Below are 25,515 nucleotides of genomic sequence, written 5' to 3'. Positions count from 1 at the left end.
TTAAAGCAACACGCCTCTTTTGACACAGTTAATAGGATATCCGGCCCTGAGTATAGCGGTTCAGGTAGAATGTCCTAACCGAATGACTAAACGTGCTTAAATTAATTAAATTGTACCGGGTTAGGAAGGACTGACAGTGCCGTGAGTTCATGTTGGCAAAACATAGCTTTCATGTTTGCTTTAGGAGACAAACAAACGCCTGCAAGGCTTTACTCTAGGCAGAATTTAAATAGTGTGTAAAGTTGCCCGCCTTGACTTGTATTTTGGGCATTTACCCACAAGTCTTTACCCTCTTTTACCTCATATTTTCACACTCGTTTCAGCGCCGTCTCTTAAATATAAAGTAACATTCACAGATGATCTGTCACGCGGAAAGTCCTATTGTGTGTAGCCAAAGTTGAAACAGTCGCTGCACGTTGGAGCGCCGCACTCCGCCGTTAGCCCAACCGCCGGGTTCCTCCTTCCTCCTTCCTCCGCTCCGGAGCGGTCTGCGGTCCCACACTCAACATGTCCGCCGGGGAGCTCTACGTCCGCTCGGCAGGAATGCGGTAGGCGGGGCCGATCACGCTGGTGGTGTCAAACTTTGAGGGGGATGACGGGAGTGCGGCAGGATTCGATAAGGAGGAGAAGCGTCGTCCTCGTTTGGATTACTTTGACTCCCCTTTTTTTTTTTTTTTAAAACACCCAGTCTATAGATTAACCGCCTCCTTAAAATATAGAGGACGTCCCTCTCAGCGCACTCCTCAGCCATGTCGGAGGACCTGAGCTCTCAAACCTGGTCCATCAACAAAGATGATTACGAGCTGCACGAGGTTATTGGTAGGTGATGCACAGCTTGATAGCCTTAACGCGTGTGTTGTTTTCCGCCGTTAGCTGCATCGCAAAAGGCGGCTTGTCGCGGCTAACGCAGGCGCCGACATCTCCCGAGTGGAGATGATGTACGTTAAGTTCATCACGTCGGGCAACTTGGCCATCCCAGCCGGGCGGTGTTGTGACTCGGGGCAACGTTTTCAAAGTTAGCCCCCCCCCCCGTTCACCGGGGCTATGCCGAGGTGGTAAACGAGCGTCATAACGTTAGTTACTGCCTTGCCAGGAGATGACTATTTGCTGGGGAGAAAAACACGCTTTATTTCGCCGGTCGAGTGTGCGAACAACCGACGCTAGCGTAGCATTTGTATCTGGATGAAGGGCGTCGTATGGATTTTAAATGTCAGTCTTGGTCGTTTATGTATAAGACTGAACCCAACCGGACATTTCTTTAATACGTGTATACCTTTTTAATTGAATCTGCCATCTCTGGCAGAGACCGTGGTACACATGCTATGCCGGTGCGCGTGCGTGTTAACGCCCATTCTCAGTTATAATACCATTGACTGGATATTCAAACATAAATGCACCCCAAAACCCCTCGTTGTTAGTACAGAGTCCGGAGATTATACTTCCCTTCGTTTTGGGCGATTTACCGGCTGAATGAATCCATTAATCTAGAAGGTCTTTTTCCTTTTTTTCCTCATTTAACACAATAATTTCTTATGCATTGCCACGTTTCCTCCAGACAAAGAGGCTTTCTCACACCTTTCCCTGTGCCCGGTGTCTTTTCGGGTTGGCCGCCCTGGGGAATGACGGCTGTTACTTTTTGCATAGTTCTCCCTCCATAAATACCTGACAGTGTCCCACCTACTCTCTTCTGACTTTGTTTTAGCAGACAGAGCAAAGCAGTTCACTTAACCTAAAGGGGCGTGCGTGTTTACAGAGGGCCCGTTCTGCAAGCCCAGAATGATATATATATATATCTATATATCTATATATCTATATATATAGATATAGCTATATATGTGTGTGTGTGTGTGTATATGTATGTATATTTCTTTTAAAAGACTTTGGGTTTTACCTGTAACTCATTTGGACATTCCCTACCTTCTTGGAAAATTTGGATCCGGGGCACCGCACAAGATAGCGCCCTGTTCAGCTCAGCGAGCACACAGATAAAGCCCCCCTTGTGCAGAAAACCAGTTCTGTGGCATTTCCTTACGCAGTGTGCGACACAAATGTGTCAGCGCAGGTTTGAAAAGTGGTTCGCCTATTTCAAGGTCGGGCTGCTCTCTGCTCTCCTGCAAATCGTTGAGCTGATCGCCAGTGCCGCTCTTCAATCAGAAGGAGCTGGTCCTCGTGTGAGGTTGTTTAAAAGAAGTTGATCTTTAGATGTGACTTGGTGTAGTTATCCGTTTCTGACCACCTATACTAGATTTTTTTTTTCTCCAGCCCCTAATATTTCAATGTGGAAATATCGGAGGATAGGCTTTTCCTCTAAATGGACACAGTGAAGAGCTCTTGCTGTTATCATGTAGACATCACATTAATTCCCGAGTCACTTCTTTTATGTATCAGCTTGACATTTGCCTGGAAAAGCGCTTTTCTAAATCTCAGTAGATTTTCCCACTCTAGAAAATAATCATGCAATAGATACCTCCTGTATGGAGAACTTGATAACTCAACTCTCCAAAGATATCGCTTGAGCTTTTAAACCAGTATTGTGGGTTAACGTTGCACAAGGGGGAGGGTTGAAATGTGTATTCAGGGGGAGAGTGGGTAAACACAAACGCAGCGTTGGGTGAATCAAATGTGTTGTTATAGACAGTTCCTGTAAAGAGACTTTTAGATGTGATTGAGCTGTTTCTCAGCTTGCACCTGCTTGGCATTTCTGCTAAATTAAAAAGGTGTGTTTTTCTATAGGTCATTTCTGATCTATTAAGGTGCTACCAGGTGATTCAGTGCAGAAGGTGCACGTGCTTGAAGGAAATCACAATTGCAGCCGGCAGACCTTCTTTTGTGTAGGAAATGCACAGTTAAGATGTATATGGGTCAATGACATGACTATTTTTGTCTCTGAACCGTTCTTTTAAACTAGTTGTATTAATTCATGATATATGTACTGTATATGTGTGTTCCTTCTTTAAAACCTATCCACTTTTAATACATTTTGAGTATATTCAAATTGTTTTCATGTTTTGACCCCTTAAACCCTGGAGCTTGTCAGGTGGTGCGACCGTCCGAGCAAATAATGAAGAAAACAATTTAAATGGGTATTTAAATGTTAATACAAAGTAAAATATTGAGTATACAACAGAGGGCGTGTGTGTGGAAGTTAAACCATTCAATGGGCTGGTTCTGATTCTTAAATGCAAGACCTATTTACAAGTTTATCCGATATTGGCCCTTCTTTGTAACGCAGCCCAGATGTGTCCCACAGGAACACGGGTGCTTGTTTATTAGAAAGTCTAAACTTGTACATCAGGTGGTTTGTTATTAGCCAGATGAAGCATTTACTTTTAAATCTAATTTGGAAATGGAGAAATGGCTCTGAACTGTTGAACTTTTACAGGCAGAAGCTTGATTCCAATTTGTTGGACTGAGTCAAAGAGTGAAGGACTTTAAAAAGAAAGCTGATCAAGATTTCCTTCATTTGGTGTTTTGGTATTCTAAGTAACTGAATTTCTGTTAATCTCAATACATTACATTGACCAAAACATTTTTGTTGTACATGAATAAAAATGCAATTATGATAAATGTCAGGTGATTCTACCTAATCAATAATTAATTTAATCCTTAATACAGTGTGAAGCACTATTGTATTGAATGTATTCATTTCTATTTCTGTATTATTGTTTCTCTGTTTAAATGTAAAATCTAAATAAATACCTGGTCAGGAGAACATCATTATTGAATATATTAACGACAATGTGTTAGGAACAGTAGACACAACGGATACTAGAAATTTCTAATATATATTCAAATAAACAAGAGGACCTTTTCCACGGTTCACACCCACCCACTGAGTTTCAACCTATATGAAGGTTATATCTAGAGCTGCAAGCCTTAAAGGCCATTTCTGTAATTTTGTCAACTTTAAATTCAGGATTAATTATTTTTTTAGGACTTTACACCCTGGAACACGGGAGAATAAACGGTAAAATGTTTGGTGTTCACATGTTTCACAGTACCTTTTCGACTAGCATGTAAATGTCAGCCAGGTATGCTTCAGCTGCCAAACGGGCCTGGTGAGGAAGGGGGAGGTGCTGCCACCCTGTTGGTGACGCTGACCAGATATGATCCATGTTATGTGAAAAATCAACTGCAACACAGAATGTTCTGTCTGGACCTCATCGGGTCAAATGTTTTCAAATTCACTGGGGTATCATCGTTGGTTAGGATTCCACCTCTCTGCTCCGCTATGTCGCTTTTCGAACGGAGTTTGACGAACGCAAACATTCCAGACGCCGACGTCGACTTCCTAAAGAGCAAACATGTCGGCTCGCAGGTCAAAGAGCAGCTGCACGTGTTATTCTAAGTTATAAACTTGACTGGACTCGGGCTGTATGTGAAGAAGAACATCTTCATGGCCCACAGCACTAATTGGCAGGTTACAACATCCAGCACATGGGTCGTGTTTTTAGAAAACATGCTTGCAGAAAACATCGGGTGATTTTTTTTTTTTTACAAAGATCACGATTGTTGTGTCAATGTTTGTTTTTTTCTGCAGTGATCCACTCGTCCCACCCTGCCTGCAACCTTTTCGCCACTATCTAGAAGAGACCTTTGAATATGGCGCCTTAGCAGATTGCAGCTCAATGTCTTTTAAGAAGCCGACACATTTAACCGGGGAATGAACGCTTATGACCATACCGGATCACTACCAGCTCTTTAATAATTGCTGGAAATTGTTCTAAATGTCAAGTGCTAATAAGTTATTTGGCTTTTTAACTTAAAATGTTACTGTTACAAAAAAATAACAAGTCGAACAACAACTCGTACGTCAACACACCACATCTTCAGCGGACAGCTGGCTCTTTATGTGATTGCACCTAATGTGGTAACTTAATATATATCAATTTGATTTAGCCATCCACATCCAAAACAAGTACGATCTTGTGTCCGAGGCCTCTGGAAGAACAGTTCATTTGTGCCTGCATTCGTAAAAAGGCGGATTCCGGTTCCGTTTGTCATCTGATCATTTCTTAAATTATCTACAAAAACAGAAAAACACACCGACCGGCTGTATTAGAGCCACGACTACTCTGACCGGAGTAACCTTGACTCTCTGACCGCCTACTGTTTAGCCTATATTGGCTTGCAGAGCCTTTGGGCCCCCGGACCTCAACAATATCCACCCCTCCTATTTCAACCTCCCCAAGCAAACGCACACACACACACACACACACTCGATGCTCATCAGCGACGTGTACAGGGCAACTGGCTCCCGAGGTCCGGCCAAGGCCCCCTTCTTCCTCCCATCACTGGCCGGGCTTCAGAGGCTCGTCTGGTATTACTGCCGGGGGAGAGATATTTACAGCGCCCCCCCCACCCCTCGGCCCCACAGTGTTGTGCAACAGCGGAGTGGGCAGCGACGTCTTGGATGCTGCGGAGTGGAGCCGTGCCAGCAACACGCTGTCGGGAGTTTCCAGGCAATAGACGGCACCCACCGCAGCCTTGGCTGTAGCTTTTCACATGTGGTCTTCATTTCAAATGAGAGGACTGTTTTCTATCTTTTTAAAATACCTCCATACCCAACTGGCTCGCAGAACTCTCCAGACAACGAGCACTTTGTTGATATTTGGGCATATGAAGATGGCGCAGGAGGTTAAGCAAAAGCTCCACCATCACTCACGAGGGCCGGATGCCAGAGGACAATGTGCTCCCAACATTGCTCATCTGCACACTCCAGAGATGTTGTGGCCATGCGTGTGTGTGTGTGTGTGTGTGTGTGTGTGTGTGTGTGTGTGTGTGTGTGTGTGTGTGTGTGTGTGTGTGTGTGTGTGTGTGTGTGTGTGTGTGTGTGTGTGGCGTTTAACACGAGCCCTGAGGATGCGGTGAAGCCACCTTACACAAAGCAGAGCACACACACCTCTCCTGGAGGTGGATATTAAAGGCTTCTCTTGACAGCCCAGTTTTGGAGGATTTCATCAGATAATAATCAACTTTGTGGTCCGCCTCGTCTGGCGGAGTCACCGGCTCCTATCGGGCGGGATTTGGGAAAGCCGACTCAGTGAGTGAGGAACGGACGGCTAAGCTGCGCCGGAGAGGAACCGGATGAACGATGCAGAACTCTGCTTAACCTTGTCCGTCTCGGGAGGATTCAAAAGTAACGCTGAAAAGTTTGATTTACTATCCCGCAGTAGCCATTCACTTTGGATGCAGAACGGGGGTTCGGGAAGGACCGAAACATTAAAAAGTCCACGAATGGATATGTACTTTATGTTGAATCATAATCGACCTGCTGCGTTTGTGTCTGTTTTTCAGGGAGCGGGGCCACGGCGGTGGTTCAAGCCGCCTTCTGTTTACCACGCAGGGAGAAGGTGGCCATCAAACGTATCAACCTCGAGAAGTGCCAGACCAGTATGGACGAACTCCTGGTAAGAGACGCCAGAATAAACCCACTCATCCATAATAAGCGTAGGAGACCGGAACGTCCCACTGAACTTAAACCGTTTTCAAAAGTAAATCGACATTATTTGTGACAACAAAAAGAGATGACTAAATAAGATCTTAGTGGAGTGTGTGTGTGTGAGATGTCTTCGTGCCCTCGCAGCAACAGATCTCCCCTCTGGACGGCGCGAGGTTCCACCTCTGCTTTTCATTACTCCATTTTCCTCCGAGGCCTCCCCCCCCCCGCATCCCCCTTCACACGCCACCCGGGTAGTTCTCTGAAGAAGGAGCCCACTTACTGCCGGGAAACTATTGGGAGACCACCGCGGCACATCTTCCCCAAGGTCTTTGCACCCTCAAAGCAATCCTGTGGCCTGTAGGGATGATCAGACGCCTCCTTCGGGGAGTTTCCTCTGCAGCAATGTAGAAAACTGCACGTTAGATGTCCATGACCTTTGTCTTTGTCCCAGAGCTCCTCGTATGTCAGGGGTTTTTGACGGATTGGAGCAGTCGTAACCTGTGGGCTCGTGCGACTCCTTGGAGGATCACCTCCACCATTGGGGGGGGGGGTGGAGGTGATCCGCGTCACATTGAACCCAGATTGCCGGCTTCAAAGATGATGCCGCGAGTTTAAAAGAAGCTGGTAAATCCTTGGTTGTCACCACGGCAACGATCCGTCCGGGCGCGTCCGTGGTTATCCCTGGTCGCAGCGGCTCGGTGGGTAGGCGCCTCGGCGGTGACACGAGTCTGAAGAGATGAGGAGGGGGCGATGTGTTTGTATTTCTAGTGCGTACTTACACAACTGATAGACTTATCAGCTTAAACTATTCATTGAAACGTATGAGACACATCGTGAGTGGCGCTGCGCGGTAACAGCTCGTGTACAACACAGTGTCTGTGTTGGTTGTTCTCAGCATTGAGATCACATTTTCATCGGTGCCCCTATCAATTGCAGTTCTGGCTGTGGCCTTCCTCAGTCGTTTCGTGTGTGTGTGTCTGTGTGTGTGTGCGCTGCAGTGTGATTGGGTCGGACTGTGTGTTTGCTGACGTGACATTGCTCATAGTGGTTTCTCTGTCTCTGCCATCGATGTGATTCGTTGGCACCAGTCGGTGGCCCAGCATTGTATTCAGGGACAATAGCTCATTTATTTATTGCTCAGCCTTAATGTCCCCCGACACAGCAAATACTGCAAAGGATGGGGGCTGATGCTGGAACACATAATTGGATATATTTTCTTATTCGGAGGCTTACTTGTGGACATGAGACTTGAAACTTGCATTAATCATCATATCATTTTTCACGTTATGGACACGGTTGTTCCAGCTGTGCTCCCCTCTCACTATACACACACACACACACACACATGCCGCAGCAGTCCACACACAGCCTCACCTTTTTCTCACTTACCGCGAACAAACAAGAGCACAAAAGATTTTCACATATCGAGCTCTCAAAGAGCACCAGACGACGCTTTTAACGCATTGGACTCAAGTCCTTTTTTCTACGAAATACAAAAACCTCAAGCCTTGTATTTAAGTGGCATCGAACATCTATATTCTTCAAGGTACCTCATCGAATACAACAAGCCCCGCGTCGAGACACCACTAATGCCGGTAGATAAAGGAGTGATGATAATACGGACACACGCATGGTTTGAATTGCTCAGATGAAGTTATGAGGCGTTCTAAGCAGACCGGATGTGATTGATTGAACGTGTATCACGATGAGGTCGTGTTTCCCTGATGATCACATACTCGTCACCTTCCGTGTAATGGCGGCTTATTATATTTCCCAGTGAACCAGCGGGAAGCGGGGTTCACTACTCACACATGCGCTCCATCCTCGTAAAGAGGACGGGGGGAGGGGGGGGGGTGTTCCATCAACGCGGTGGCGCCTGAAACACTGCTGCTTTCATTCACCACACGCTTTGCTGCGGCGGCTTTACAGTCATCTCAGACAAAGAGGCTCTCGCGTTGTCTGCTGGGAAAAGATGTGAAAAGCTGCCAACTGGCGGAGCATGATATCCTCCCGGTTATCCCATTGTTTTGTGTTTTTGGGAGGGGGGGGGGGGGGGGGGTAACCCTGGCCCACAGTGCTGGGATATCCTTCCCATTCCACCGCGCTGAGAACAGAGAGGGGAATGGGGGGGGGGGGGGGGGGGGGGGCTGCTGTAGCCTGCAGAGAGCGCTGTGTCGGTCAAAAAGGTCCGTGGTGCTCAACGTGAAACTTTTTCCCCCCCCTTTTTTTTTTAACACGTCGTACCCGTCAACGGCGTTCATGTCCCCCACTAAGACTCGGGCTCCCAACCCTCTTGTGTCGTGATTTATTTAATTTTTTTCCACTTTGACTTGGCACACGGGGCCCGCCGCTGCTTCCCTTATCGAAGTGCTCTCGTTGAAGGCCACGGGCTCGATAGGAAGATGTGTAAGATGAGCGTTTATGCTGATGAAACATCAGGCGCCGACCCACAGGCATCTATTGATTTGTTGTCGCCGGCTTGTGGCACACCACGCTCAATAGCTGTTTCAAATAACACTCTGAAATTTGCCAAATGGTCGTCTGTGGTTGAACCCGTAATTACACGGGAAGGTCGATATTGATTTCAGCTCAGTGCTCTAAATGAAGAGATACTGCAGATCTGCTATATAAACCCCACCTGGACCTCTCTGTACGTAATACATGTGAAAAATATTGTCTCTATGAAAGGTTGCTATTGTAAAATGCATTCTGCATTATAGCGTTTTAATGTCGCCTAAGGGTGGATGTTATCAATGATTGTGTATAAATCCACCAATAATAAACTATTAAATGAAATGATACGTTGCAGACAAAAAGTCCCAAACCCCCAAATTTACTAATAATTGTCAGTTTTGTTTTGAGTTTCTAAAATAATTGTGACCTTCAGTTTAATTAGTTGTTTTTTTGACTGTGCTACAAGCTTGAAAACATTAGTTTGACACGTCATTAATAGTTTTCAGTCATATTTATAGTATTGTTCACACCCTGAAAAGCTCACCTTTTTAGTGTTTTTAATTTCCGTTTTAGCCGTAGCCATCTGAACAGGTGCCTCACTTGACCATAAAGTGCAGAAAAAGAAATGAAACCTCCCAAAACCCTTTTAAAAGTCAGCCAAACTCTTTTTTTTTTTCCTCCGAAAGAACCGTCCAGCCCCAAATGACGCGAGAGCAGTTGCTGGAGTGATGGATTAAACTTCCACGCCATCATTATCTCACCTCCCTCGCCTTCCAAACTCTCCCTCACACACACACACACACACACACACACACACACAGGCTGTCTTCTCACTGCTGCATAGCTATGCGCTGCATTGACCCGCCCTTCTGGCTACTGACGTCATTAAGAGCCAAAGCGTGGCACTCATTTTCAACAACAGCGGCGGCATTAAAGGGATTTTATTGAGACTTGTGTTCATTTTATTTCCCCCGGGCCTTTCTAATAATGTTTTTTTTTTTACTTCTACCAAATGAGAATACTGGCCATCTGTCTTGGATAAAAACATAAGGGCGAGTAAACTGTGTTTCGTGGGTCATTTCACAACCACAGCAGCTTATTAGAACTGATGATAAACGCTGTTAATTAAGAGCGGCTCTGGTGTAAAACGTAAGTCGCATTATGCAGCGTTTTTGGGGTCAGTGGCTAATGGATCGTCACCGGATCGTCTCACGGGGTCCCGCCTTTCTGAATCGTAGATTTGTGTCTGAATTGAACTTTCTACTCCTCACAGAAAGAGATTCAAGCCATGAGCCAGTGCCACCACCCCAACATCGTGTCTTACTACACCTCGTTCGTGGTGAAGGATGAGCTGTGGCTGGTCATGAAGCTGCTCAGTGGTGGTAAGTGCGTGTACATCTACCACAGTTTGGTTCCTGCATGAACCACCTTCCACTCACGGTTCAATCGGCTGTGTGAGCAGCACCAAAGAGGACTGAGTTTGTCTTACAGTCACATCGAGGGTCCAGGGTAATTCTTTTTTGAGGTGCGCCTCATGATGAGGCAGGGGGCGGAGGGGGAGGAACGGGGCCGCTCACCGCCTGGCGGTGTTAATGGTGATTGCAGGGAGCGTGACGGCACTGTTCTCCCTCGGGTCCGAGGCTTTGACTCGGCAACGGTGCCGGAGCTAATGACAGGGCAGAGGTAATAACAGCCGGCATCGTGTCACCCCCGGTGGCAGCGCTGCTATTAACTAGTCAGGGGGGGGGGAGGAGGGGGCACCGTGTAGAACAAGACCCGAAGGATGCAGCAATCGCATCTGCTCCTGATTGTTTTGTTCAGTGGGAAAATATTTGTGGTTCCGGACACGAGCGGCGTGTGGATTAATCCAGGCGTCCTTTACAAAAACATGTCAAGAGCAACGGGCTGATATTGGTCTTCAGAGTCCACCCTCCCTCGTTCCTCCGTGTAAACAGCGTCCTACTCCAACGGACAGAGGACAGGTGGCGTGCCAGGGCTCCCTGACTCGAGTCATGATCCGCTTGGGTCCGGGAGGGGGAGTGAGGGGGTGGGGGGGGCACTGTGCCAGCCAAGCGACGCTGGGGCAGGCCGCCAGCCTCCCAGCAGGAGCCGCCACCACTCGAGACGGGGGCTCTCTGGTTTCCCCTCACCCGAGTTGCACACAGGCCTTTGATGTTGGATTTTTATTGTGCGGGGTAACTAGATGGACCACATAGTACCAGAAGGCATCGCTGAAGCCGATATGGGACTTCAAGCTAAACTACTAAGAGAGATCCATTCAGGAAGCAAATTTAATCTTGATCTGCATAAGGCCACGTTTGTCACTTATTTCTGAAAAATCCAACACGTACCAACGTCACCGCGGTTCTTTTGGTTTCATTTTCGCAAATGTTTAGGAGTGAATGAAGGGCAATGCCTCTTGGGTGTGCTATATTAAACTTTATGTCACATGTCATTCATCCATTATGCATCCATCCATTGAGCATAATCCTCCCCCCCCCCTCTCGTGTGTTTGAGGCCAAACCTTTGGAGCTGACAGTCGTGGTGGTATGCAGCACAAGCGCTCGGGGCTCTTCTGGGGAATTCTCAATGTGATGCGAGCACCTGTTTCCCTGTAGGAACCCGCCCCCTTGATACCGCTCTCCATACCGGCATCGTTACCGATCTCCTCCTCTGGCCCCAAATTCATGTGTCTGGCTCACCTTCTCCTGATGAGCCCCTGCACATTAGCTCCCTCGTCACTTTCCCGTGTGATGGGCCCTGGACCTGCTGGCGCCCCCTGCCCATCGTTCCCATTGCCCCCTGTCACCTCCTCTCCTCTCTTCCGCCATATCAGACGAGGCGGCGTGGGACTGAGTGCGGGAGCATTGAGAGAGGAGGGTGGGGGGGCGAGTTGGGAGAACAGAAGAAGAAGAAGAAGCAGCAGAAGAAGAAATAAAAAGGTTGTGTGAAACAGGCCGCCTATTCTCAATGAGCTTCAAAGAGCCGTCACATCAGAGACGCCAGGCTGCACTCTCCTCTCGCTTCCTGCCAATTCACGCACACAATCACGTGCACCCACACAGACACGTGCGCGCACACACACACACACACACACACACACATCACACATCTGGGTTGCTTTTCCCGCCGTTCCTCCTCCCGTCCTCTTTGAATCGCCTGCTGAATCACGTTCTCTGACGTACGCAGTCACTGCGCGAAGAAGAACCCGTTGAACCCACCGTCTCTCCCCCTCCCTCCCTCCCTCCCTCCCTCCCTCCCTCCCTCTCCCTCTCCCTCCCGCTCTCTCCCCCTCCCTCCCGCTCTCCCGCTCTGCCTCTGCGCCGAGGCCTCCCTGCGGTAACGCCGCCTCGCCTCAGGGCCAGCGCCTTCTTCCGACTGCCAGCTGTGTGCGCAGACGATCTGATTTAAAGTCAAGGGGCCGAGGCTAAAGTCGCGTTGCTGTTGAGTCACTGCGACGGTTATCTGAGTATTTATAGACGCGCTAATGATGGATAGCACTGCGCGCGTTCTTTGTAACCGCGGAGGTGGCCGTTGAAGAGAGCCTGATGACAAAGTTTGTGTGATTCCCCTCGCCGCACAATTGATTGTTCTGCCACATTGGAAGGTCATGGCTACGTTCATGGTTAGAGGACTTTATCTTAGCACTAAAATCTGTCTCCCTTGAACTTCTTTGTGTATCCACAAGCTAATTGATCCAAACACTACATACTATCTATCATACTACTATCCACCGGGAAGTATGTGTTGTTGTGATTAAGTTTATGTTTCATTTTCTAATGATCTTTGTGAACTTCTGTCCTGTGTGCGTGTGTGTGTGTGTGTGTTTCTTTGTTTTGTTCTCCAGGCTCGGTGCTGGACGTGATCAAGCACATCATCTCACGAGGGGAACACAAGCAGGGCGTCCTGGATGAGGCCAGCATAGCCACGGTGCTGAAAGATGTGCTCGAGGGCCTGGAGTACCTGCACAAGAACGGACAGATCCACAGGTAACGTGTCTCGTGGCCCCCCCTGCACTGTGGTGCTGTGATAGAACATGCCCCCCCCCCCCTTTCTATCACCGCCAAGACCTCACCTCGATATTGATACTGTCTCTGTTGCTCATTCTAAGGTTGTGTCCTTGCTGGTGCTGCATTTGAATATCCAGTTCATTCTGAAGAAGCTTTTACCAACTTGCTGTTATACACTCTAATATTTTATCAATACATTACTGTATGTCCATTTTTCTTTTCATGGGATGTAGCGTTTTAATGGGAAATATTTTTCTCTTCAAGGTTCAGGGGCTGCGATAATACTTCATCTTAATTACAACACATGGAGACATCGTCACTCATAAAGATATATCTGCTGATGCCAATTCATCGGCTTCATGAATGTTCTTTTTGACTTAATCGTGCCCTTCGTCAGCTATCTGTTGCTTTCGTACTCTTTTCATTCCTGGTGTCACATATCCCCCTCCGTCTTAGTCGAAAAGGTAATTAAAGTATCCCCTCAACGTGCACAAGTACATTCATGTTTTTCATGGTTTAATGCAGAGCTAAATACACGGAAGCGATTAGTCTTCTGTCCACTGTGCCACCGCGTTAGTGGTACTTTAAGATGGCAACGTTTACTCCTAGAGGTCAGGAGCTCTGCACTGAGATGAGGCCGTATGCTTCTCCAGCGGGGGGAGTGGTCCGCCAGAGGAAGCAGCGTTGCTGTGTGTGTGGCTGACCACTAAAGTACCGTTTTGAATGAATCCAAAAAATCAAACTCACTTTCCAGCTTTAAAAGTGCAATAATAACACAAACCTTCAGTGTGTTAATGCAACAACAACTACTACTTAAAGTTGCCACAAGCCATCTGTGACTATAACTCACATGTATAATCTTTAGGAGGTATGAAGTATGAGTATGGAATGTGTGACAGGAAATGAGATCTCTACAGGAAGCCGGTTCAATACTTGGCTAATATCCCACACTCAAGCTGTTACAGTGAACCCCTGAGCCACTGGCTTTATTTAATATTCATGACTCACTTTCTCATAGTCTTCCCCCCCCCCCCCCCACCTTCCCATTGGCACACATATGGCCGGGACAGGCTACATGTGTAAATAATGCACCGCTTTCCGCCTCGGTGAAGTGCTCAGCGACTTGGATGACCAGCGCGCCCACAGCGAGAGGCCACAGTCAAGACCTCGACCCGCATTTCACGTGGGATGTGGAGATTAGGAGGAGAGGCCGCATGCTATGCAATCGATGGGTGGGGATGGGTGTGCCTGTGCTGCAGCATTTAAGTGTCCACCTCCAGCATAATAATGTGACGGGGGTCATCGGTCATCTTCAAGGCTTCCTTCCGCTCTGTAGCCCCTCAGGAGACATCAGGGAACCAATGAATCCATCAGTGATTCATCACTTCTGTCCTCCCTCTGAGGGAAAAAAAAGAAATGGCTACGGCCCAGGAGCTGGAAATAGTGGCGCTTCCCATCCCTGTTTGAAGATGGGGCATACTGGGAGGGGGGTGGGGGGGCAGGCAAAGGGAAAAGTGTCACATGGCAGTCCAAGACAGCAGAGAAGCAATTAGAGTCTCGTGGCCCGGGTTGTAGCCTCCAGCAGACATTTACCACCAGGCGGAGAACTGCTCCACCTCCACCTCCACATCCACCCGAATGTGACTGCGGGGCTCTAACCGGAGCAGCAGGTGGACGCCACGCACCTGATTACACAGGAGTAAGCAGGGATTCTCTTTTCAATTGAGTCTCCACGTAGATTAGGTAATGCCTCCTCCGGGGGGGGGGGGGAGCCTGGCATAGAGGGACATTTTTTTAAATTGATTTGAAAGAATAGAGGAGAATGGAATTCAGCAGTATGGAGAAAAAGCAATAAAAGAAGCACTATGTTTGTGGTCAAAGGGGGACGGGAGGTGTTTTGTCTCCACGGGGGGAGCATCGGGGACACAGCGTCCCACAGGTCCCTCTTTGACAGCCCCGTTAGAGGCACCAGGATGTGATGTCACAGAAGGTGACCCGCCGGGGGGGGCTGCCAGATGAGAGCGATCCGTCTTCTTGACACTTTGATGCTTTCGGAGCTGCTCCCACCTGGCTGCTGCCCGCTCGGCATTCCAGCAGGTCATAAATATGACCACGCGTTTATTTTAATATTCTATGATGGTATAATACCTGTAGTGTCATTTTATGTAAGTTAACAAGCAGGAATAAGCATGTCAGTTATTCGTCTGGCTTAATGCCTCAGGAGGCAGGAGCTGGGACTTTAACTGCAGGGTCTATTTTATTTGTTCCCCCTCTCGGCGACAGTATTTCTTTGAACTTGCATGGTGCATTGTGTCACCTCCTCCTCCTCCTCCTCTTCCTCCTGTGAATGTTAATGACTGTCTGCACTCTGCAGCCTCTGTCGCTCCATTGCAGTCTGCTGCAGTGAACCAAAGCTTTGTGGTTCTTAAAAGACGCAGGTCGGCCACCATCACCTCTTGCTTTGTGGTAGGTCCCCTTTTTGTGTGAACTATGTGAACAGCTGTATGGACGTCACATAACAGAACATTTAATCTCGGCAGGTGTTAAAAATGAGTTTTATGCCGAAAGAAATGTGGAGAGTGCGATGATGAGTCAGCAGGTATTGCGTCATGGTCCAGTGGTCATTCATCCCGGACCGACTCATTAAAATAGAGCGCTTTGTTTGCTCAAATCACAAGTGGGGAGGACAAGACTGGACCCGCTTAGAGGGGGGAGGAGAGAAGGGGGGCAGTGGTTAGGTTAACCAGGAAACGTATTTTTGGGAATTTGTCTACCGGCCTCAGGTGGTCCATTTTTTTTTTTTTTAGAAGGCGCCTTCAACGTAACGACTGAGTCGTTCTTGAAAAGGACTCCCGAGTCCAAGACCTGATACCACCCAGCCGCTGTCTTCGGGGCCAGTCACTTTCTTTAACTTTGGGTCTTTTCAAACCCAGTGAGGGAAGGACGTCACGTCCCCCTGCTCCATCCGCCCTGGGGGGGGGGGTTACAGTTACATAACAGAGCATCTCTGTCACGTAATCGGAGCTGGAGCAGGATACAGGGAGGACTCAAACGCAGGGTACAAGAAGGTGCTATTTATTTCACCAAATCAAACCGAAGCCAAAGAACGGACGTGCACAAACCAGGACTGACATGGACAATGACGCGACAAAGGACAACTGGCACACAGGGCTTAAATACACAAGGGAGGTGCAGGTGATTGGACACAGGTGGAAGCAATCAGGCAATCACAGGACAGGAAGTGAAGTTACCCAGAGACACGAGACACAAGAAAGCTACAAAATAAGACAAGCAGACCCAAACCGTGACAATCTCTCTCTGCTGGAGAGCAGCCGAGGCTTCGATGCGACCCCCGCGGTCCTGCACAACTGTTTCTGGATAATTCCGTCCCTCCCAGCAGTGATGTTGCCCCCCCAGTGGGGAGCCCGGTGTTGCTTTTTTTGTTTTCAGTGACCGGTGGTGCTAATATGTCACGTGGCCACGTGGCCCCCCGAGGAGGCCTTTAGTGAACAGAGCCCTGACCCAACGTGCATTGTGTGTCTTCAGAGGGTCGCCTGTGAAGAATCTGGAAGGAGTAAAGCCAGACTGCGCTCTCCACCTTCTCCACATTTCTGCTGCGGTAATTCAGGAGGCCATGTGATGTATTATTTTTACAGTAATCCAGGGAAATACCCCTCAAGGCTTAAGTGGCAGGAATCTTTCCAACCATCACAATTACCTCTCATTTGCTCCACGTGTATCTGGTATTTGGGGAGCTGAGTCATTCTTCATATCTCTGAACCAAGTACCCCACTGACTAGACTTGCTCTTTCATCGACACCAATTTGTTGCATTTACCGGTGAGCAGAAGCTATGAGTGTGTGACTTCGGGGCCCCCGTGTGGTGGCAATGTGGACTGCGCCTCCATATGCTGCATCTCCGCCTGTGCAGTGTAGGATCTGTCTCGAGGCAATCAATGCACAATAAAATTGTAATTGAGGACAAAGTCTTTCTCCTGTTATTCCCTTTTTAATACGTTTACCCCCCCCCCTCAAGAGCGTGTACAGCAGTAAAGAACTGAGAGTCCCCTGTGACACTGTTACCATCCTTTTAACTTTTTATTTCCTCCCCTTTCACTTGACCCTTTGGCTTAATCTCCGAAAGTCTGTTGCTATGGCTACTGTCTGGCCGGTGAGGTGGCAGGATTCATCCGGTGTGATTCTGAGCAGACGTGTGTGTGTGTGTGTGTTGCCAATACATTATACCCAGATTGGTGAAGCTTTTGCTATTCGGTAGAAATTAATGATCCGGCTTTTTAAAAGGTTATCAGTAAGCAGTAAAAGAGATATCCTAAGCTGGATTTAAACTCAAATATGAATAACTGTGTGTCCTCGCTCTGACTTTAAATGCCTTCCGTCGTCTACGTCTTCACTGTTTGATCCACCTGAGCTGCTTCCCTTTTTCCCTTGACAGCTCCTTAAGAGGCGTTTTTTTCATGTGTCGTTAAAAATCCTCGTCTTGTCTTCCACAGAGATCTCAAAGCTGGAAACATTCTCCTTGGGGACGACGGCTCAGTGCAAATTGCAGGTATTTGGCGCCACGAGGCAGCTCCGCCTTATTGCACCCCCCCCCCCCCCTCCACGTTAGAACCAGTGTACTAACATTTAAACTGCTCTCATCCCTCCCTTCAGACTTCGGCGTCAGTGCCTTTCTTGCCACAGGTGGTGACATGACGCGAAACAAAGTGCGCAAAACCTTTGTGGGAACGCCATGCTGGATGGCCCCAGAGGTCATGGAGCAGGTCCGTGGTTGAGCAACTAAACAATAAGACAATATTTGCAAGTTGCTTAAGAATATGAATGCTAATCAATTCATTTCCTCCATGAGCACAGTGTTCGAGGTTGTGGCGGACATCGCAAATACAGTTCAATGGTGCATTTCTGCTTCCACAGGTGAGGGGTTATGATTTCAAAGCAGATATCTGGAGTTTCGGGATCACGGCCATTGAGTTTGCCACGGGGGCCGCGCCTTATCACAAGTACCCACCGATGAAGGTGAGAGTACCGCGGAGGAATCTTCGCTCACCAACACACGTGGAGTTTAATGACACGGAACAAACGCCGAGTCAGTTCCACTGGTGTCGGGTGACCTTTGAGCAAAAGTGTCTCCGTTTTGTTCAGGTCTTGATGCTGACGCTGCAGAACGACCCCCCCGGCCTGGAGACCGGCATCACGGACAAGGAGATTGTGAAGAAATACGGCAAATCCTTCAGGAAGATGGTGTCCTTGTGTCTGCAGAAGGACCCGGAGAAAAGGTGTCGGGCTCTGATGCTTTCACACAGAACCCCATTTAACACTCCCAGTAGACTATGTGCTACTTCTAAAAATAAGAAATGTGCAGTTACGGTCAGTCAATACACGGTCAGTAAACACAGCTTTCACTGACCCCAGTCCCCCCCCCCCCCCCATTTGTTTCATTGACTCAACTTGCGTTGTACATTTTCTCTTTTCTATTCTTAGGAGTATGGAAGCAAATCAAATTCAGTCAAACAAGAAATTCATTGTCATTCTGCTGCTTTTCAGGCCGACCTCCTCGGAGCTGTTGAAGCATAAATTCTTTCAGAAAGCAAAGGTAGGTAACTTCTGAGACTCCATCAGTCACACGGATCCCTGTTTCAGGCACCGACAGGGTTTAGTGCAAGAAAAAAAGAATTAGTCATTAGGCATCAAGAGATAACCCCCCCCCCCCCCCCCCCCCCCCCCCCCACTAAAGCTCCTTCACACTCTCAACTTGTCCTTGTGTCTGGCTGTTTTTTAAAAGGCTTTAAAATAAACCAGAAGGAGTCTTTTAATACGTATCAAAGCAGTTAGATCTGTGAGTGATGCAAGTCTTGATCTTTGCTTCTTTCCCCTCCCCTGACAGACTCATGAGTATTTACACGAGAGGCTGCTCCAGAGGGCGCCCACGATACGGGAGAGGTCAAAACGGGTGAGGCGCCAGCAGAGGTTTCACGCCGCACGCCGTGCCCCCCCCCCCCCCCCGCCCCCGCCGTTGCCCTCAGAACAAGATGATCTCATGTCTTCTTTTTTTTTTGGTGGTGGTGGTGGTCAGGTGCGGCGAGTGCCGGGCTCCAGCGGTCGGCTCCACAAAACGGAGGACGGCGAGTGGGAGTGGAGCGACGACGAGCTGGACGAGGAGAGCGAAGAGGGCCGACTGGCCGTCGCCGCCCTGCGGGTGAGACGAGGCTGCCGAGGGCTTCGGGTCCCCTTGTGACGCGAGCCGCTCATTAACACGTTCGGTGACACTACAGACGTCTTACGGTGTTTAAATTGTCCGTCTCGTGTCCCTGCAGCAGCATGTCTGTCCTTTTCTTCTTTTTTTTTTTTTTGTTGTCCCTCCACTGAGTCTCTGTTTGTGTGTGTGTGTTCTTTCTGACGGCCAAGGAGCAGCAGGCGAAGCCTGTTCACGCCACCAGGCGACAAGTGCGCTTCTCCTACCCACTCGAGCTGCCTGCGTCCAGGGTTGTTTCACTTGCCGCCACGAATGCAGATGGCGCTCCCCTAACAAGGAAGGACTCTCACTGCACTGTGTCAGCCAGGGCAACACCTTGTCCCCGGGGAGACAGCTGTTAGAGTGGGGGCGGTGTGCAGATACACGGGGGGGGGGGGGGGGGGCTTATGTTCTTCTTTATCATTATTGATGAGCGAGGTCTAAACCGGCGAGCGCCGCGTGGCTTTAGAGGGACCAATCGCGGGACGTTGAGGACGCTTTCTGCAGTAGGCGATAATCTGCGCGTGCTGCAGGTCACACGCGAGTCCACTTTGACCCGGTCAGGACCAATTAGTCGCTACTGTAAGCCAGATGTTCTGTGTCTCATGTGAAGCAAAAGAGTTTGTTCCCACATAGCTACAGATATGTTATACCCGAACCCTTTGTGCAATTTATCTGAGATTTGAAAAAAGGAACTTAGTTGATACTGTTAAAGGTTCACGAGTTACTTCTGAGGGAGCATAATTCACCCCAAGTAGTGAGAGTCACCCTTCCTGGAAGCCATCTGCATTTCTATTTCTCTTTCTAAAACCCTTTTTATTTATACTGACCAAATCACATTTAATCAATACGAAGCAAATGAAATGATTTTTTTCTACCCTAATTATCGTCAGGGATTCTTCTTCACTGGCTGCTTGTTGGCAAACTGAACCATCCATTCTTACACCAGCTCTACTCGGCCTTTCATCTCAAAACAAAGCAACCATCATAATGCATCATGTTGTTAGAGACTGGATCCCTGAGGTCATGTGATCTCTCACATCATCCAGATGCAACATCACGTCCTCTCAGTCGACCTCAGTTTGCCTTCATTTGAGCCTGCGGGGCTTCCGTCCGACTCTTGGTTCTTTTTGGAGTCGGTTATAACGTTTTTCTGTTTTTTTTGCAGATAAACAGTGTGACCTTTTATAACAGTGTGACTTTTTTTCCTTATTTTGTGTCCACTTCTGCCGCTTCTCTGCTTTTTAAATCTAATAGTTACATGTAGGCGGGCTGTATGTAAAACACATTTTAGCAGTGTGAATGTGATTTTATGTCATGGAAGTTATCATGCATTGAGTTAAAATACGCAAAAGATCACACTCCAAAAATTCTTTCAATATAATAGTCTTAAAATGTATTAAATGGCCATTTTTCAAAGATTGCCACCCCACTTGACACCGTGTGGTAAAACCTACTGTTGATCCCACTTATACACGGTCACATGGCCATCTCAGCACCACATAGCACAGTGTAGGGGAAGTATTGTTAGCCGTCGGTGTCTCTGGTTTCCTCCAATGGCATCGCCCTAGAGGACAAACCGAGTGGAGCCATAAATGAGAAAAGTGGAGAACAGTGAGCCGTTTTTTTTGAATCCGTCTGCCCCTCCTGCTTTCTGTGTGTTCTCTGCATCAATGCGGGCTGTTTTTTCTGCTTCGCCCCCTGAAGCCGTCACCGCGATGTCCTTCTCTGAGTCTCATATTCTCTGTCTGCTTTTAACAGTCACCGAGGGTAAAGGAGGGATCGCAGAATTCAGAGGTGAGTTTCACGAGGGGTGATACTTAGTGAAATGGGGGGGCTGTGGGCAGCAGTGCTGCTGGGATTAAATGTGTGTTTATCGTTTAGCTGCAGCGCTGCAGGAAAAAAGATGAAGAATTTGTAGTCACCTCCGTTTTTGAAAAAAAAAAAAAAAAAAGCCCCCAGATTGTCAGTGCTTGTTTTCACTTGCTGAGGCCTGACATCCCTGCTCCAGGTCTTCCAGACTCCGGAGCCCTTCGGTAGTCCGGTCCAGCCCACGGCAGCGGGCGAGTTTGAGCGTGGGCTGCAGGTCCCACTGCAGCCCACGCCGGTCAGCACGCTGCCCGCCGCCCAGGCTGCTTCTCCCACACCAGCTGTACCCACTGCTGCTCTCTCACAGGTTGGTCTGATGCATTTATTTCAAATGAGTCTATTCCACTCATTGTTCAACTCTTCGTTTTTTTTGAAGCGCTCATTCTACTCAAATATGTGCATTTTTGCAGGTGCAAGCTGCCCCCAGCGACGTCAATGCCCCCATTAGTTTGGTATTACGGTTAAGGTATGTCTCCCCATCACCACATAAACATCAAATAATTGTTAGTCAAAGCTCCATCATTTCTACGAGCCTGATATCTTTGTTTTCCTGTATTAAGTCGTATAAGTTCCATCAACCAACAGGTCATATATTAATAATAATAATAATGATATATATTGTAAGGTAACTCCTCTTCTTCTCCGTCTCTCATCTCCTCAGAAATTCAAAGAAGGAGCTGAATGACATCCGCTTTGAATTCATGCCAGGGAGAGGTGAGTTAAGTTTCTGTGTCATTCAAAACCCAACCTCTAGTTGCTGGTAGTTAAAGACTGAGGTCAAGACTTCGTAGAGGCCATCCATCCATCCATCCATCCATCCATCCATCTTCAACCGCTTATCCGGGCTCGGGTCACGGGGGCAACAGCCTCCAGCAGGGGACCCCAAACTTCCCTTTCCCGCATCTACCAGCTCTGACTGGGGGATCCCAAGGCGTTCCCAGGCCAGTGCAGAGATATCTCCACTTAGTCCTGGGTCTTCCCCGGGGCCTCCTCCCAGCTGGACGTGCCTGGAGCACCTCCCTTAGGAGGCGTCCAGGGGGCATCCTTAACCAGATGCCCAAACCACCTCAACTGGCTCCTTTCAATGCAAAGAATGGCTGAGCTACTTCACCCTATCTCTAATGGAGACGCCAGCCACTCTCCTGAGGAAACCCATTTCGGGCCGCTTGTACCCGTGACTTAGTTTTTCCGGTCATGACCCATCCTTCCTGACCATGAAAAGGCCATCTTTGGTAATCAGTCAGTGAAACTGACCGTTTTTTACCTCATGTTTTGTCAAACTTATTTAGCTGCATCAGCTTTTCCAACAGAGCTGACACACCAAAACCAGCTTGTTCCAGTGTTCATCAGCACTGACAACAAGGTGCCTTTTTGTGGGAGGGGCATTTTTTGTTGCCGAAAACCATTAAATAGAAACCAGCTATTTGTGGAAACGTTTGAGCCACAGTTCCGACCTGCTGTGTGTTTTACTTAAATCCGTCTCTGCGTCCGTCTCAGTTGGTCTTGTATTCTTTTATGACTTTCCAGACACGGCGGACGGCGTGTCCCAGGAGCTGGTGTCAGCAGGCCTGGTGGACGGGAGGGACTTAGTAATAGGTCAGTAATTAAAAAGAAGAAAAGTACTCCATAATGTGCGTAGGGCCGCACCCGCACATGGTCTAACATCTGCCTCGAACGTTGTTTTCTTTTTTCAGTTGCTGCAAATTTGCAGAAAATAGTTGATGAACCTCAAGCCAATAAAAATGTCACTTTTAGACTGGTGAGTGCATAACCCTCGTCTGCAGGGGATCTCTTGTGTTGGTCATTCACGTCGTTGTAGCTTTTCAGATGAGCAGCGCTCGTCTTTTGGTCTGTTGCTCGTCACTTCTGTGTCTCCTTTGAGGTTTTACACTTTCTTCCTCTTTTTCCCCTCACGTCACAGGCGTCTGGAACGGAGGAGTCTGAGATGCCGGACGACGTCAAACTGATGGGCTTTGCTCAGCTCAGCATCAGTTAAACTGTTGAACTACCCGGGGGCCGCGGCTCGCCTAAAAAAAATGTGAAAACACAACAAAGAAATACAGTTTGATTCATTTCTGTTCCCGTGGCGTTGAAGAAACCCCGACTGCCAAAGAAAACAGTACCTTTTTTTGTCACCCGTAGGATTACACGATGCCATGTTCAATTCAGCAGAAGCGTCAGACAGTAAAAGAATCCCTCCGAAAAAAAAAAGAAATGTTTACAGCTTCCGTTATGTGTAGAAGGATGCTGGAGGATCTCAAAGGAGCCGCCACGGCTCTCCTTTCTGCTCTCTGTTTAGTATGTGATGCATTTGCACAATCTCAACTAACGCCCTTGAATAAGTGTAACAATGCCTTATATTCATCAGAACTACTGAATGCACGTTTTTGGGGAAGTCCCCACTTACCATATGAAGCATTATTCCGTCTGAAATGTTCAAATGTGGTTTCTCTCGCTCGCGTCAGACTTTTTATTTTTCACTTTGACGGACGGTACGATGCTGCTCACTGAGCCGGCCGAAGGACGCACTCCTGCAGCCAACGAGCGTGAAGCGGATTTACGCTGTCCGAAGGAAGTGAACGTTCAACAGCCTCTGAAAGGACAACGCTGCTTTTATTCTCTATTCCTTGAAATAATTGGCGTCTATTTTCTGCACGAAAAGACCAAAACCAACAATGTGTTTGATTCACAGGTCAGATATTAGACAAACCCAGAAGCCTCATACTTTATGAGTGTCGACACAACCAGCTCCAATAGCAACGGAAGGTCTCCTGAGGAAAGAGATTGAATGATTACACGTACACAGATTGCTGTGTTCTTAAAGTGATGAAATCCTCAAAGAATTCACTAACAACGGGAAAAAGTAGGGAAAAGGAGTTGCTGGCATTGTAGTTATGAAACAAAAAGCTTAACGACGGGCCGAAACCACAAGTCTTGTGTGCGCCTGTCGACTATTTGTGTCCCTTTGGGGAATCCGTTTGCCAAGAAAAAGACTTTTAAGTGCATTTGTGTTTATGGGGACGAAACACGAGAACTGGACTCAACCCTCTTCATGTAAATAACGTTGTTCTGCTTTGACTTGTTTTTATTCTGAGCGCTTCACTCTCGGCCTTCCTTCCCCCCCACGGAACACGACGACCTTCCGTCACTATACCGTACGACACTTATTTACTCCGTGAGGAGTTTGAATATATATATCGTTCAGTAAAATGTCCCCAGGTTTTAAGCCGAGTCCCGGGCCAATCAGTGTGCAGCTCTTGGTGAACACCAAGTGGAGAAGTGCAGCTGCCACATTAGAAGGAAAATACACATCCTGCTCAGAGATGTCACATGATGACATCTGCAAGATCTTGATGTTACGTTTAACATTAGCCTCCAGTAGACGACCAAGAGTTGTTTTTGTTTGTGGTGTCTTTTTGAGATGTAGATCTTGTGTAGATACCTGAAATATTGACACACACACACACACACACACGTGGGTCGGCCCTGTGAAGGGGAATTAATGTTACACTACATTTTTAAACAGCAGTGTGCGTGTTAGTGTGTGTGTGTGTGTGTGTTGTGTAGATTGAGCCCTGCTTCTAGAGGTTCATGGCTGTTCTCATCCTTTCTTCTACCCTCGTCTCTCACTTTACTGTCACAGCGCGGTGGCAACTGAACAGATGACCGACAAAAAACACTTTTGTCCAGGCAATAACTCATCAGCCTGTAATATATTTGAATTTTCCGGCAGTTTTTAGTTATTTTGTTCTTTCATTTGGTCCTTTTGTAGTTTAAAGCATGTTTCTCTTGGGTTTTTATTCAATAAAGAATGAGCATATCAGCCTTCTCTTGAAACTTTTGTTTTAATCTTTAGTAAGTTGTTCTTGTAACTATATGCATAATAGTTATTCTTACTTTTAGTCGTTTCACTGTTTGAACGTTTTTCAGGTTTCCTGGTGTCTGTATCTTTATGACCAAAATGATCCTTTTAGAAGCCCAGAGAAAGTAAATTCTATTCAAGCCATTTGGTTACACACTTTTCAAAGATTATTCCAGTAAATGGTGAAAGGTACAGTATACGGCCGTATCATCATTTCTAGACTCTAATCGACAAGCCGAGATAACCCTGATACATTTCTCCTATATTGATACAGCTCTTCTTAGAGATACTTTATAACCCTTTTTACAGAATCTTATCAGTAAGTTGGATACAAATGTGTCCTTGAAGAGGGAGCACAACATGATCTCAGCAAAAGGGAAACGCATTGAATCAAAGCTATTTACGGAATAGAACCCGTGTGTTTGCTCAGCGGGGTTTTCACATGACCTTGAGCTATTTACCAACTCTTTGAATCCATATGTTGGTCTGAAGTGCACTTTTTTTTTTTTTTTAAGTTGAAGTAAAAGCGATGGACAGTCAGTGGGTTCCTGCTGTCTCTCGTATTCCTCCACATTCCCTTTAGGCCTAACGTAAGGCGGAGGTTGGGAGACGCAACAGATGAGACTCTT

The 25,515-nt window shown here is 47.6% G+C and overlaps 1 protein-coding gene across 3 annotated transcripts; it reads left to right on the top strand.

Annotated features, from left to right (window-relative positions):
* Nucleotides 1–51: 51 nt before the first annotated feature.
* Nucleotides 52–24,861, top strand: oxsr1b (oxidative stress responsive kinase 1b). 3 transcript variants are annotated; one of them, XM_037455601.2, is made up of 19 exons: nt 52–819; nt 6,298–6,410; nt 10,170–10,278; nt 12,744–12,885; nt 17,417–17,472; nt 17,577–17,686; nt 17,838–17,939; nt 18,066–18,199; nt 18,468–18,516; nt 18,808–18,873; nt 18,997–19,119; nt 19,335–19,406; nt 20,917–20,952; nt 21,167–21,331; nt 21,435–21,490; nt 21,686–21,738; nt 22,552–22,620; nt 22,719–22,783; nt 22,946–24,861. In XM_037455601.2, the coding sequence occupies exons 1-19, from the start codon at nt 750–752 to the stop codon at nt 23,018–23,020; spliced, it is 1,665 nt and encodes a 554-aa protein (XP_037311498.2). In that variant the 5' UTR covers nt 52–749; the 3' UTR covers nt 23,021–24,861. The 3 variants fall into 3 exon arrangements, with proteins under 3 accessions (XP_037311498.2, XP_037311497.2, XP_037311499.2); XM_037455600.2 differs by having other exon boundaries at nt 19,329–19,406; XM_037455602.2 differs by lacking the exon at nt 19,335–19,406 and having other exon boundaries at nt 54–819.
* Nucleotides 24,862–25,515: the final 654 nt, after the last annotated feature.

This window comes from Pungitius pungitius, chromosome 19 (assembly GCF_949316345.1).
Source record: "Pungitius pungitius chromosome 19, fPunPun2.1, whole genome shotgun sequence".
Taxonomy (NCBI): domain Eukaryota; kingdom Metazoa; phylum Chordata; class Actinopteri; order Perciformes; family Gasterosteidae; genus Pungitius; species Pungitius pungitius.
Note: the sequence above shows the minus strand (reverse complement) of the source record. Positions and strands in the feature narration are given on the sequence as shown.

What these genes read in the sequence shown, in the direction of transcription:
- oxsr1b (XM_037455600.2), top strand. Translation starts at nt 750, where the DNA reads ATGTCGGAGGACCTGAGCTCTCAAACCTGGTCCATCAACAAAGATGAT. An exon ending in CGGCTCAGTGCAAATTGCAG is followed by an intron (nt 17,473 to 17,576) that starts GTATTTGGCGCC and finishes CCCTCCCTTCAG; the next exon opens with ACTTCGGCGTCAGTGCCTTT. An exon ending in AATTCTTTCAGAAAGCAAAG is followed by an intron (nt 18,517 to 18,807) that starts GTAGGTAACTTC and finishes CTCCCCTGACAG; the next exon opens with ACTCATGAGTATTTACACGA.